This window comes from Geotrypetes seraphini, chromosome 9 (assembly GCF_902459505.1).
Source record: "Geotrypetes seraphini chromosome 9, aGeoSer1.1, whole genome shotgun sequence".
Classification (NCBI taxonomy): Eukaryota; Metazoa; Chordata; class Amphibia; order Gymnophiona; family Dermophiidae; genus Geotrypetes; species Geotrypetes seraphini.
The window spans coordinates 147,908,477-147,923,492 of record NC_047092.1 but is presented as its reverse complement, the minus strand read 5'-3'; the positions used below and the strand labels follow the sequence as shown (position 1 = coordinate 147,923,492).

Genomic DNA, 15,016 nt, shown 5'->3' with positions numbered 1-15,016 from the left:
AATAGCTTTAGATTTTTGCAAAGTACACGGGGCACCTTATACTGTCGCCCCCCCCCCTTCCCTTGCGTCCTCGATCAAAGTTCCACACTGCAGACATTCACTACCACTAGTTTATAAATAACACCGCTGAACGGAGTCTACGCCTTTTTACTACGCTACTCTTCAGCCTATCTTCGTATCATTTAGTAGTGGGTAGGAGAAGAGAACCTTAAGTTTTGACTTGTCAGGAGAACGAACCAATCAGCTTGGGGGTCCCCCCTTCTTACTGCGGGTTAGTCCTAGGAGCTCAGTTAAATACGCGGGCGGTCTGAGTGAGGCGAGGAATGGATTGGAATGTTGTGTCATCAGGCTAGGTTGTGGCGGGGGCCGGGCCACGCACTGCTGTGTCACGTGTTTACCGCCTATCTTCACTGAGACGGAGGCGGTGGCTGCTGCCCACTGCTTGCTGCAGGGGGTGGGGGCGCGCGTGTGCGCGCGCGCCTCGGAAAGCGCAGACACAGCGGCTTGTTTTGGTTCGGAGCATTTGCAGAAACTCTGAGAAGTGTGGCGAGCGAGTCCCTGCCTTTCTTTTTCAAATTTCCCCCGCGTGTGTTTCACCCCCCCCCCCACATATATATATTTTTGTTTAGCCCGGGCTTCGATCCCTTTGGGCTGTAGCTGCTAACGAGGGGGAGCTGGCTGCTATCATTTTCTGTTGAAATGGCACTTTCTTTTCCAGTAAGATGGGACTGAATGGGGTCGCGCACACGCAGTGGGTTGTTTTTTTTTTTTTTTTTTGGATAGTACTAGTGTGGCAGGAGCAGAAGCAGCGGTGGGAGACACTAAAGGAGAGAATTTTGGTTTCCCAGTTTTCTTGAATTGTTACTTGGAGGCGCAAACTTGTGCTCGGGCTGCAGAAGAAGCCCAAGCAGCGCATGAAAGATGAATTTCTCCCTGGCTGGAGTGCCACTTTCGTCTGGACAGGATTTAATTGGACTTACTAAAAAGAGACTCGATCATCTACGGGTTATTTTGGTATCAAATTAAAAAAAAAAAAAGGCTAAAGTCTGCCAGCTTTGACTCCCCTTCTTCTTTTTTTTTTTTAAATATATACGATTCTGATTTTTTTTTTTTTTTTTAATATATATTGGAAGGGAAACCTGCCCTACTTTTGTATGCATTTTCTGTGATCCATCCGAGATTGCCTCTTCCCTCGTGGTGCAACCGCCACCATGGCAAGCCCCGCAGACAACGAGAGCTTTTCCGACGTGCGGAAGGTGGGTTATCTGAGGAAACCCAAGAGCATGCACAAGCGCTTTTTCGTCTTAAGGGCTAGCAGCGAGTCGGGGCCGGCCAGGCTGGAGTATTACGAGAACGAGAAAAAGTGGCGGCACAAAGCGGGAGCCCCGAAGAGGTCCATCCCGCTGGAGAGCTGCTTCAACATCAACAAGCGGGCGGACTCCAAGAACAAGCACCTGGTGGCCCTCTACACCAAGGACGAGTACTTCGCCCTGGCGGCGGACGGCGAGCAAGAGCAGGAGAGCTGGTACCAGTGCCTGGTGGAGCTGTACAGCCGGGGCAAGAGCCACGACGCCCTGGGCGAGGGCGAGAGCGAGGAGAGCTACGGCGAGGTGGCCCCCGGGCCGGCTTTCAAGGAAGTGTGGCAGGTGATCCTGAAACCCAAGGGCCTGGGGCAGACGAAGAACCTGATCGGCGTCTACCGCCTCTGCCTGACCCACAAGACCATCAGCTTCGTGAAGCTGAACTCGGAGGCGGCGGCCGTGGCGCTGCAGCTGATGAACATCCGGCGCTGCGGCCACTCGGAGAACTTCTTCTTCATCGAGGTGGGCAGGTCGGCGGTCACCGGGCCGGGCGAGTTCTGGATGCAGGTGGACGACTCGGTGGTGGCCCAGAACATGCACGAGACCATCCTGGAGGCCATGAAGGCCATGAGCGACGAGTTCCGCCCGCGCAGCAAGAGCCAGTCGTCGTCCAACTGCTCGAACCCCATCTCGGTGCCCCTGCGGCGGCACCACATCAGCAACCCGCCGCCCAGCCAGGTGGGCCTGAGCCGCCGCTCCCGCACCGAGAGCGTCACCGCCACTTCGCCCGCCAACGTGGCCAAGCAGAGCTCGTTCAGGGTGCGGGCCTCCAGCGACGGCGAGGGCACCATGTCCAGGCCGGCCTCGGTGGACGGCAGCCCGGTCAGCCCGGGGGCCACCCGCACGCACTCGCACCGGCACCGGGGCGCTGCCCGCCTTCACCCGCCCCTCAACCACAGCCGCTCCATCCCCATGCCGTCCTCCCGCTGCTCGCCCTCGGCCACCAGCCCCGTCAGCCTCTCGTCCAGCAGCACCAGCGGCCACGGCTCCACCTCCGACTGCCTCTTCCCCCGCAGGTCCAGCGCGTCCGTGTCGGGCTCCCCTAGCGACGGTGGCTTCATCTCCTCCGACGAGTACGGCTCCAGCCCCTGCGACTTCAGGAGCTCTTTCCGCAGCGTCACCCCGGATTCCCTGGGCCACAACACCCCGCCGGCCAGGGAGGAAGAGCTGGGCAACTACATCTGCATGGGCAAGCCCGGCCTGGCGCCCAATGGCCACTTGGCCCGGGGCCACCCGCGGGGCGCCCCCTGCAGGGGGGAAGAAGCCGACCCGGAGAAAGTATTCCGCAAGAGGACTCACTCGGCGGGCACCTCGCCGCCCGCCGTGTCGCACCAGAAGACCCCCTCGCAGTCCTCCATCGAGGAGTACACCGAAATGATGCCCTCCTACCCCTGCCCGCGGGCGGCGCCCTACCGGCACTCTGCCTTCGTGCCCACCCACTCGTACCCCGAGGAGTGTTTGGACGTGCTGCATCTGGAGGGCCCCGACAGGGGCAAGCGCACAGACGACGGCTACATGCCCATGTCGCCGGGAGTGGCCCCGGTGCCCGTCAAGAGCAACGACTACATGCCCATGAGCCCCAAAAGCGTCTCCGCCCCGCAGCAGATCATCAACCCCAGGCGGCACCCGCAGGTGGACTCCAACGGCTACATGATGATGTCGCCCAGCGGCAGCTGCTCGCCCGACGGCTACGGCAAGATGTGGACCAACGGGGCCAACGCCAAACTCTCGCTGGAGAGCAACGAGGGCAAGCTGCCCTGCGCCGACTACATCAACATGTCCCCGGCCAGCGGCTCCACGACCAGCAGCCCTCCCGATTGCTACCTGAACCCCACCGACGACCCGCACAAGCCCGTCTACGCCTACTTCTCCCTTCCCCGCTCCTTCAAGCACGTCCACCGCCCGAAGGACGAGAGCGCGCCCTGCCCCTCCGGCCGCCTGCTCTGCGCCGAGGACTCGTCTTCCTCCTCCACCAGCAGCGACAGCCTGGGGGCGGCGAACGAGCCCGCCAGGAACGCGGACTGCGGCGCGCAGGCCACGAGCCGCTTGGCCAGGCCCACCCGCCTCTCCCTGGACGCCGCCAAGGCCAGCACTCTGCCCCGGGTCCGCGAGCCCCCGGAGCCCAAGAGCCCCGGCGAGTACGTCAACATCGAGATCTGCGACAGGGCTTTGGCCTACGCCCCGGCGGCCCTGCGCTCGCCCGCCTACGTCGCCGGCAGGGTGATCCCGCAGCGCGAGAACCTGGCCGAGTACATGCAGATGGGGCGGGTGGCCGCGGCCCCCAGCCCGCGCGGCCGCCGGGTCCCCCGCGCGCAGCCGCCGGCGCCCCGCGACTACGTGAGCGTGCAGCTGGGCGCCACCTGCGCAGGCTACGCCGACGTCGCGGCCGCGGTCGTGACGAACAGCGGCGACGGCCGCTACGCCGAGGTGCCGGGCGGGGAGCTGCCGGCGGGGCCCGGGGCTCCCGCGCTGCCCGACTCGCTCCTGGGACAGGGGGCGGGTCTCAGCGCCTTCACCCGGGTAAGCCTCAGCCCGAGCCACAGCCAGAGCGCCAAAGTCGTCCGCGCTGACCCCCAGGGCAGGAGGCGCCACAGCTCCGAGACCTTCTCCTCCACCCCCACCCCCGCGCGGGCCGGCGGGGCTTCTTTGCCCTGCGGCGAGGACGTGAAGCGTCACAGCTCGGCCTCTTTCGAGAACGTGTGGCTCAAGCCGGGCGAGCTGAGGAAGGAGCAGCAGCAGCAGCCGGGGATCGGTACCGTGGCTTTGGAAAACGGCCTGAACTATATCGATCTGGACCTGGCCAAGGATTTGAACAGCCACGAGGTCGCTCCCCCGCAGCCGAAAGCTCCCGGTCAGCCTTGTGGAAGTACCTCCGGCGATGATTTGAGCGCATACGCCAGCATCTCGTTTCAGAAGTCGGAGGACCTCAGCAAAAACTGAAGGTTAGTGCACTCATCTTCTCTCTACTAACATTCATTAATGCTAATTCTACAGAGATTGCAATAAATACTTTAAATTTTGTTGCTCAAGCAATTCTGTGTTAATTTAGCACAGTTACTAAGTTATGGCAACTTGACAAATAGACCCACATAAGTGACTGTATTGCATTGATATCCTAGAAAATCTTTGGTATGTCAGCCATACATGGATGTAGCTCAGTGGTCTCAAACTCGCGGCCCGGGGGCCACATGCGGCCCGCCAGGTACTATTTTGAGGCCCTCGGTATATTTATCATAATCACAAAAGTAAAATAAAACAGTTTCTTGATCATATTTCTTTAGCTATAAATTACAATATTATTATTAAAACTTAGCCTAAAGGAAAGAATTAAACTATAAAGAGTTTTACCTCATGCAAAATTGTCATTTCTTTAATAAGACGTTAACTATTTTTTTCTGCGGCCCTCCAAGTACCGCCAAATCCAAAATGTGGCCCTGCAAAGGGTTTGAGTTTGAGACCACTGATGAAGCTAGATGCAGGCAGGTTGTATTTCTCTTTTGCTTGTGAAGGTGGTAAGCGTGTCTATTTGATGCATCTTGCCAGCTCCACTCCTGGCAATCTGTAAACTCGCTTGAGTAAAATTGGTACCCTTTCTGATTACAGGAGTGATAGTATTCATCCTGCCCACGCTGCCTGCTTGTTCTTACAGATGGTTTTAATTTTATGATTTTTGTGTATGGAAACACTATATCATGCACACTTCTGAAAGCTGGCATAGCAGGAAACATGTTGGCACGCGTGTATGGTTCAGTCTTTGGATTGCTGCACAAAGAACAGTTGTAAGGGTGTTTGCAGAAAGTACCAATAAATAATTCACTGCCAATTTTGGCCTATTCGCCCATCATTGATTGCAGGTGACATATGTGAAGAATGAATTTTTGGGAGCCACTGTAATTGATTTTGATCATAAGCGGCTATTTTGGCCGGAAATGTATTGGGATTGTTTTGATTTGCAAGTGAGGTGTAACGTTTCACTCTTAATAAAGGATGTTGTGACTGCTGGAAAAGTAGGAGCTGTCAAAAAGGTAGCTGTAGATCTTTTTTTTTTTTAACCAAGAAGTGTATATCAGAAGTACAGAATGTCCATCTGGTTTTGTCTTCGTTCTGTTTTATTCCCTCCAAATGTGTTCGAGGTAGTTTGTTAAAAAGGCACAAACATTCAGATCTGAGGCCAGCTGGCCACCAAGCAGTCATACTGACCGCAAAGCTTGCCTGTAAACGAGTCACTAGGGTGTTAATTCTGTTTGTTGTACATTTTGGCTGCTTCTGTACCTAGGTGTATGAAATGTTGCTGCTTGCTTCATACCTATCATTTCTGGAAAACCAAGCACAGGAATAAAGCCTTGTTGATATCCATCTTGGATTTGGAATTGGATTTGGATTTAGATTTTAGATGTCATTACTCCTCTGGTACAATTGTATCCATGGAAACTTTAGACATGATGGCAGAAAAAAGGCCATGCAACCTATAGGTATGATTTTGAAATTTTTATAGGTGCATTATGAAATTAGCACCATTAAGAGCCCAGATAAATGGGCTATTTACCTCGGTTTAAGTACAGGCTGATGGTTCTTGAATTTTGTTGTCAGGACCTGTTTTAATTTGACTGTACTGTACCTGCTATTTGCTGTCTCCTCCCCTGCCCTGACTGTGATAAAGTTTATTTTATATTTCTGTTTTTGTCTTGCTGATGAGCACATTAGTTTTTCCAGGAAATAAGACTGTTATTATCTAGTTGGTGTGTATGCAGTAGCTAATAAGGCTCATTTAGCCATCCGTCACATAAAGGAGATATTGTTTACTGGGCTGCTGGGAAAAATAGTAAGAAACATATAATATGCTTGGGTGTAGATATTGTTTCAGTGTCTGAAGTACAGCAAATCATTCTTATATATTTTTGTGTTTTCCATTATAACTTAAAGGCTCAAGTAGCCTAAAATCTTGGCTTTGAACAATTGCAATTAGTAATTGCTTATAGGTAGTATGTTGGAAGCAGAGCACATGTTTCCTGGGTGAATTATGCACAAATACAATTGAAAATTCTTTGCAAATGTTTTGAAACTCTTGTGCACAAATTTTTTTAACATTTCTGCAGTTATCCGTAAATGTTATTTTGTTTAGAATTCTACCAGTGTGAAAAACTGGCTCCTATTGAGGTGCTGTAGGCCTGATTCTCCCCCTCCCCCAGCTTTCTTCTACCTCTGGCTCGACATCCTTCTCCCCCCCCCACCTCGTAGACTCACTCCCCAACTAGCTCGTGCTAGGTTGATTTTCCATCTCCAATGCTCCCTGGCAGGTTCAATATACAGATTTCTCTGTCCCCTTTCCAGGGTAGACACCCCTAGATTTCTTTCTCTCTTCTTATCTTCCAGCAAAACCCTTCAGTACTCTTTCCATCCCTTTCTCAAACAGCTCCCCCCAAACACACACATCCCCATTGATTTGTCTCAAATCCTCCTCTTCCCTCCACAGAGATGCCCATAGCTCTGTGACACTACCTCTAGCACACTCTCAGTTCTTTTATGAAATCTCTCTAACCCCAAAGCACACTCCCATAGCTCTCTCACTACGAAGTATGAATCCCTTCCATCGACATCCCCAAGGGCCGGCCCAAAGGTATCTGAAACCCTAGGCCAGTGGTCTTCGCTAATTTTTAAGCGATAACCATTTTTGGTCCAAAAGGGGTGAAGGGGAGCTGACAAATATGTTCCTACTTTGGACCGTGACACCAATAACGCTTTTCGACATTCATTCCTACCAGAATACCTGATCTTGATCACACATGCAGAACACAGGTAACCTCTATGCAAATACAGGATCACAAACTAAAAGTCCTAATATACATAAACAAAACCCTGAGATGACAGACACTGCATGCAGTATACCACCAGAAAAATAGAAAGAAATGCACTTTTTCTTTACCAGTGCAAAATATAGATAGCAGATGTCGATTCTGAAAACTGACAAACTCGTATTTCAATCACTAAATTGAAAATAAAATAATTTTTTCTATCTTTGTTGTCTGGTCATTTTATTTTTCTAATCAGGTGATTTCATTTTTCTAATCATCTTTTCCTAGTTTCTAGTTGCACTTCCTTCTGTGTGTGCTATTAACTGTTTCCATGGCCGTCTTATACGTTTGCTTTTTTTCTTTCCTTCTTCACTTTCTGCCTACATCCATTGGCATTAACTTTTAATATTCATCTTTCTTCAATTTTTCTGCCTTCTTCTCAAAATTATCTACTTTTCCATGTGTTCCCTTCCTATCTATCCATGTGCACCATCTGTTCCTTCTCTCTGCCTTTCCCTCCATCCATGTGTTCTATCTCTTCCCTCTTTCTTCTCCCCTCTTCCTATCTTTTCTTAAAGAGCATTTTTCCCCTCTTCCTATCTTTTCTTAAAGAGCATTTTTCCATCTCTCTTCCCTTCCCTTCCCCACCCCTCCTATCCTTGTTCACCATTTCTTTCCTCTTTCTCCCCATCCCGGTGTAGCATCTCCTCTCTCTCTCCCCCTTTGGTGGTCTGACATCTTTCTCCTCTCCTTCCCAGAGTCTGGCAACTCTCTCCCCTCCTTCCCTCCTTCCCTACATCCATTGGCACTAACTTTTAATATTCATCTTTCTTCAATTTTTCTGCCTTCTCAAAATTATCTACTTTTCCATGTGTTCCCTTCCTATCTATCCATGTGCACCATCTGTTCCTTCTCTCTGCCTTTCCCTCCATCCATGTGTTCTATCTCTTCCCTCTTTCTTCTCCCCTCTTCCTATCTTTTCTTAAACAGCATTTTTCCATCTCTCTTCCCTTCCCTTCCCCACCCCTCCTATCCTTGTTCACCATTTCTTTCCTCTTTCTCCCCATTCCGGTGTGACATCTTTCTGTCCTTCTCTTTCCCCTACCTTAGTCTGGAATCTTTCTCTCCTCCCTCCCTCCCCTGGTCTCACTTCTCTCTCTCTCCTTCCTTCCCCTCTCCAGTTGTACGACATCTCTCTTCTTCCCTTTCCTCTTCCTGTGGACTGGTATCTCTTTCCTCTCCTTCCTTTTCCTCCTCCTTCCTTCCCTGGACTGGCATCTATCTCTCCTTCCCTCCTCTCTCCAGTAGTGCAACATCTCTCTTCTTCACTTTCCCCTTCTTGTGGTCTGCTATCTCTCACCTCCTCTTCCTGCTTCTTCCCTACCTTAGTCTGGACTCTCTTTCTCCTCTCCTCCTCCCCCCATCCAGTAGTTCAACATCTTTCTCTTTCCCTTTTCCCCTTCTTGTGGTCTGGTATCTCTGTCATCTCCTTCCTTTCCTTCTTCCTCCCTACGTTAGTCTGCTACTGCTTCCCTTCTATGTCTCAAGTTCATGCCCCCGTCCTTCCTTCCTTTGCCCCAAGTTTGCGCCCCTCCCATGAACCAAAACGCTCCCTCCTTTGTGCCAAGTTCATGCCCCCTCTCTTTCCTTTCTTTTTCCCAGCTCAGTCGCTCGCTCGCTCAGTGCCTTCAGTGGCCCAACTAATCTATGCCCCCCTCCTGCAAGACTACTGGAGCTGTCCAGGTGGGCCGAGGCCTTCCTGCTACACTTGCTTCTTTGCAGGGCTGTGGGCGGTGTTTCCTGCACACTGTACGTGGCTGACCTGAAAGCCTTTTCTCTGGTGTCGGAGGGAAGGCTTCCAGGTTACTGTGGGCGGCATGCTGGGAGCGCCTTTGCCCCAAGTTTGCGCCCCTCCCATGAACCAAAACGCTCCCTCCTTTGTGCCAAGTTCATGCTCCCTCTCTTTCCTTTCTTTTTCCCAGCTCAGTCGCTCACTCGCTCAGTGCCTTCAGTGGCCCAACTAATCTATGCACCCCTCCTGCAAGACTACTGGAGCTGTTCAGGTGGGCCGAGGCCTTCCTGCTACACTTGCTTCTTTGCAGGGCTGTGGGCGGTGTTTCCTGCACACTGTACGTGGCTGACCTGAAAGCCTTTTCTCTGATGTCGGAGGGAAGGCTTCCAGGTTACTGTGGGCGGCATGCTGGGAGCGCTGTACGTGGCTTTGTGGAGGGACGAGTGTGGCTGGAGGGCAGGAATAAACAGCCCCTCAAAGTGCCTCCATCCCTGTGACCTTGGTGGGGGGGAGGGATCCCTACAGGATCCCTGCAACCCCAGTGGGATTCCTGTCAGCCCCATTCCCGTACAGCTCTCTACTGTCATCCCTTCTATCTGTCACATCCTTAACCTTTCACAGTTCCTGATGTCTTCAAACATGCCGTAGTTACACCACTCATCAAAAAACCTTCACTCATCTCCCTCCTCCCTTTCTTGTCTAAGCTACTTGGATGGGCTTTCACCACTATTGCCTTGACTTTCTTTCATCTCAAGCTATTCTTGACCCACTATAGGAAGCAGGGCTTAATTTCTAGGAGGAACAACCTGAATTGCAGTTCTGCTAAAGACTTCAGAGCAGCAGTGATCCCAGCAGGGATCTTCTTTTATAGCTCGCCCTTCCAGGAAGCCTTCAAGGAAGAGGAGGAGAAGGGGTAAGCTTGGAGCAGAGAACAGTCACCCTGCCCCCTAACCCAGCCCCTCTTCTGTTGCTCCTGCTGCTGGCTCACCTGCCCCTTCCCCCTTGGATCTATAGTTCCTCTTCCTTTTTGTCAAAAAGTTAAGAGCTGATGATAAAGGATATTGTAGAGCAAGTTTCATCTGGATCATAAGGGAGCCATTCTAAGTTGACTGGAATTCAAAAGATAGATATGGTCCGACGTAGCCTAGATCTTTAAGGTGAATAATTTTATGACAAATATATCGTCATTTTATAGCAGATTATTACAATTCTCTAAATTGAAACAAATGTGGTGTCAATTTTAATAATGCTGCGTGATTTGTACGGTTGGTATCTGTTCATTTGATTAGCAATATCATTACTTGGATTCTGTTGCTTTGGTAGCATTTGCTGCTATTTTTAATCTTAAGAACATAAGAATTGCCGCTGCTGGGTCAGACCAGTGGCCCATTGTGCCCAGCAGTCTGCTCACGTGGCAGCCCTTGGGTCCTTCTTCATGTACGGCGACCAATGCTGGACACAGTATTCTAGGTGGGGGTGTATCATAGCCCAGTACAGTGGCATGATAACCTTCTCCGATCTGTTTGTAATAACATAAGAATTGCCGCTGCTGGGTCAGACCAGTGGTCCATCGTGCCCAGCAGTCTGCTCACGCGATGGCCCTTAGGTCAAAGACCAGTGCTCTAAATGAGTCCAGCCTCACCTGCGTGCGTTCAGTTTAGTAGGAACTTGTCCAACTTTGTCTTGAATCCCTTGAGGGTGTTTTCCCCTATAACAGACTCCGGAAGAACATTCCAGTTTTCTACCACTCTCTGGGTGAAGAAGAACTTCTTTACGTTTGTACGGAATCTATCCCCTTTCAACTTTAGAGAGTGCCCTCTCGTTCTCCCTACTTTGGAGAGGGTGAACAACCTGTCTTTATCTACTAAATCTATTCCCTTCATTATCTTTAATATTTCGATCATGTCCCCTCTCAGTCTCCTCTTTTCAAGGGAGAAGAGGCCCAATTTCTCTATTTCTCGCTGTATGGCAACTCTTCCAGCCCCTTAACCATTTTAGTTGCTCTTCTCTGGACCCTTTCGAGTAGTACCGTGTCCTTCTTCATGTACGGTGACTAGTGATCCCCTTCATAATCATTCCTAGCATTCTGTTTGCCCTTTTTGCTGCCGCTGCGCATTGCACAAACGGCTTCATTGACTTGTCTACCAGTCTCTTTCCTGAGGGGTCTCTCCAAGTACTGCACCGGACATCATGTATTTGGCTACTTGTTTGGGTTGAAACAAGACATGCTTGCACATAATGAGCACTTAGATATCGGTTTCAGGCTGGCTAGAATGCTGGAATACTTGCAGTTTGGCTAAAGCTTTTTAATAACCCATAGATTCTGCTGCTTGGCTGAATCTATGCTACTTGGCTGTATTTCTTTTAAAGCGGCAGCCAATCAGCTAGCGATTCTGCATAGGCAGAAGCGAAAGAAGTTTGCTCCTGCCGCAATTCACTACAGGACCACCAGGGATATTTAAGGTATGCGGGGGAGGCAGGTGGGAGATAAATATAATTAGAATCAGGCTGGGACAAGAGGCGGGAGAGATCCCTCCTGTCCCGGCTACTGCTGGACCACCAGGGATATTTAAGGTATGCGGGGGAGGCAGGTGGGAGATAAATATAATTAGAATCAGGCTGGGACAGGAGGAGGAAGGGATCCCTCCTATTCTGGCTACCTCTGGACCACCAGGTCTCAAGGCAGGAAAGGCCTGCAAACAGGTTCGGAAGGGGGGCATGTCGGTGCTGACCCAAAAATAAACCGAGACCCCCTCTTTTTGGGCCCAAAAATCTCAGTTTTTATTCGAGTATATACGGTACTGCTTATGCTGTATTGGGAAGCAGCAGCAGAGGTGAGGAAGATCAAGGTTTAGTTTGGGGAGGCTTATCCTCTCTAAGTCTCCTGTACTGGAGCTATAAAAAACCGTGGATAAAAAGGGAGTGTACCTAGATAAATACAAGGAAAAATAAAAAAGATATCTAAAAAAGGTAAAAACAATTATTGAAAGTGATACAAAATTTTTGTCATATGAATAAAAGGGACCTGTGTTTCGACACTAGGCCTTCCTCATGAGTCCTCAAAGGAAAGCATGGAATAAACAAACATTATTAACAATAAATATATTGTGACCATGTGATCTACTGTTGTAGTTTGAAAAAAACTATTTAATTTTATTTAAGTAGAAGTATATTAATAGAGTGATGTGTGAAAATAGTCAATTTAATTTAAATGCAGTGGGAAATAAACTAGTTTGATGGGATGAACTGGCAATGACAATCAATACATAAGTAAAATTGTGTGGAAAGCATGACATTCTATGGGCTCCTTGTATCAAGTAGCAGTAGAGCTTTTAACCGTGGACCAGCAAGATAAATGCCCTGATGATCATAGGAATTGAATGAGCATTGAAGCATTTATCTCACTGGCCTGCAGTCAAAAGCTCTTCCGCTGCTTGATAAAAGGAACCCTATGTGATTAATTAACAATATACATAAATAAAAATTATTGAAATAGTGACATAAGTACATGGATGTTATTAAGAAGAAATAATGATGACATAAACACACATGTGAATGAATAAAAAATGATACCTGTATAAAAATCTATATACCAGTGGTGTGGAATATTACAGAGTTATAAGCAATAATACTATAAGATTTCTAAAATATTATATTATGTCAGAAATGTGAAATGTTTGCAGTGATATAAGTGTTGACACTAAAAGGTAACTTTTGTATCATAAATGAACATATCATATTGTTTTCCAATTTGTCATTTCATTTATACCTTCTCTTTTTCTTTTTTTGATGGGCTCATTATTTTAGCGTTCCAATTTCCCAATATTTGATTGTTAAATAGCCTCATATGGTTTGGCCATTGATGCGTGTCGCTTTTTTACTACGGTTTGTGTCTTTCCAGCTAAGCATCTCAAGATCCTTATTATATGCTGCCTATTAGTGTTAGATATGTGCCTTGCTGTTCTTTATTACTCTAAATTATTTATATGCTGAGATTTGTTTTGTAATGTAATTCAAGCATATCACTATTGTATAATTCTTTCTGGATCATTAGTTTTGACAGTGGATATATTTCACACCCGTCAAGTATTGTTTTCAGTATCTCAGAGTTTTATAGTATGTTAATTTGTTATGATTCAAAAGATATCTTTTAGTGTCAACACTTGTATCACCGCAAACATTTCACATTTCCTATATAATATAATATTTAAGAAATCTTATAGTGTTTTCACTTATAACTCTGCAATATTCCACACCTCTGGTATATAGATTTTTATATAGGTACTAGTCTTTAAGCCCGTTACATTAACGGGTGCTAGAGACTCCTCTTCCTGTATAAAGTTGTTTTTTGTTTTTTTTAGGCTTCCTCCCCCCTCCCTTTCTCCTTCCCGTCCCACCTGTCGCTTTTTCAACCCCCTTGCATTTCCCTTTGCACGGTCTCCCTCATGCTGTGATCATGCTTCATCCGCTCCTTCTCCTGCGGGCCACCGGAGCACAGAGGACGGGGTAGAGGGGGCTGCTGGCCAGGGCCGGTGGAGAGGAGCTAGGCGGCTGTTTTCTTGCTTCATCCGCTCCTTCTCCTGCGGGCCACCGGAGCAGAGAGGACGGGGTGGAGGGGGCTGACGGCCGGGGCCGGCGGAGAGGAGCTAGGCAGCTGAAGGAGTAGCAGCAGCAGCTGCCGATCACAGCCTCCGTCCCGCCTTCGCCTACCTGGATTTGCTTTATAGTTTTCTTCACCGATTCACCGATCCTTTTGTTTTTGCATTGCATCGGGAAGGTGGAGAGCGGCCTGCAAGGTTCGCTACAGCGGCTGGCGAACCTCAGCAGGCCGCTTTGAAGAGGACCGGCAGCGGGAGGGAGGAGTCGCTGGCACACGCGCCTCCAGCTAGCGCACAGAAGCACACCTCATGCCACCAGGACTCACGGACTTTCAACAGCGCATGCACACTCTAGGGTTTTATTATTTATGATTGTTTTTTCATTCATATGTGTATGTATGTCATCATTTCTTCTTCATCTATTTAATGTATCCTCATTATATATTATCAAAGAATTTCTTTAACATCAAGAATCTTCCAAAATCTTCTGATATATTATGATTTACTTGAATGTTATATTGTTATGCCTTTCAAGTATCACTTTTCATTTCTCTTGTGCATACAGTCTTACATTATGGCTACTTCTGTACAGAATAAATCTGTTGAAAGTACAGAATTTCAATGTAGCTGGCCTCCTCATTGGTCTTATCCCCCTACCTACCACTCAAATCTATTTCTTTATCATTTAAAGTGCTTTTAGTAGTCATAAATAACTTAATGTATAACTTAGCTTTAAAGTGCTTGCAGTATTAAAACGGGACTCCGACATGGACCCATGTTCGCTAGGCTGTTTCAAGGAGAAACCCTAGAAAATATCAAAAGACAAACAACTTGTTAGAATAACAAATATTCAATAAGCATATCTCTTCTCTAGCTTCTCTTACCATCCAACAGACTCGTAGCCAGTCTCTGTTTCATTCTAACATAGCGTCATCGTCCTCCTATCCACTTTAATGTAATGTAATGTACCGTATTTTCGCGGATATAACGCGCGCGCTATACGTGTTTTTACGTACCGCGCATACCCCTCGCGCGTTATATGCCTGAGCGCGGTATACAAAAGTTTTAAAACATAGTTCCCACCCCGCCCGACGCCCGATTCACCCCCCCAGCAGGACCGCTCGCACCCCCACCCCGAACGACCGCTCGCACGCGCTCCCACCCGCACCCGCATCCACGATCGGAGCAAGAGGGAGCCCAAGCCCTCTTGCCCGGCCGACTCCCCGACGTCCGATACATCCCCCCCCCCGGCAGGACCACTCGCACCCCCACCCCGAAGGACCGCCGACTTCCCGACAATATCGGGCCAGAAGGGAGCCCAAACCCTCCTGGCCACGGCGACCCCCTAACCCCACCCCGCACTACATTACGGGCAGGAGGGATCCCAGGCCCTCCTGCCCTCGACGCAAACCCCCCTCCCCCCCAACGACCGCCCCCCCCAAGACCCTCCGCCCGCCCCCCAGCCGACCCGCG

General features: G+C 49.2%; 1 protein-coding gene across 1 annotated transcript in view; it reads left to right on the top strand.

Annotated features, from left to right (window-relative positions):
• Positions 1 to 790: 790 nt before the first annotated feature.
• IRS1 (insulin receptor substrate 1) overlaps positions 791 to 15,016 on the top strand; it is a 151,743-nt gene continuing 137,517 nt past the window's right edge. Inside the window, exon 1 of the mRNA XM_033959068.1 lies at positions 791 to 4,303. Coding sequence (XP_033814959.1) covers positions 1,212 to 4,301 — 3,090 coding nt within the window. The 5' untranslated portion in view covers positions 791 to 1,211 and the 3' untranslated portion in view covers positions 4,302 to 4,303. The remainder of the gene's footprint in view (positions 4,304 to 15,016) is intronic.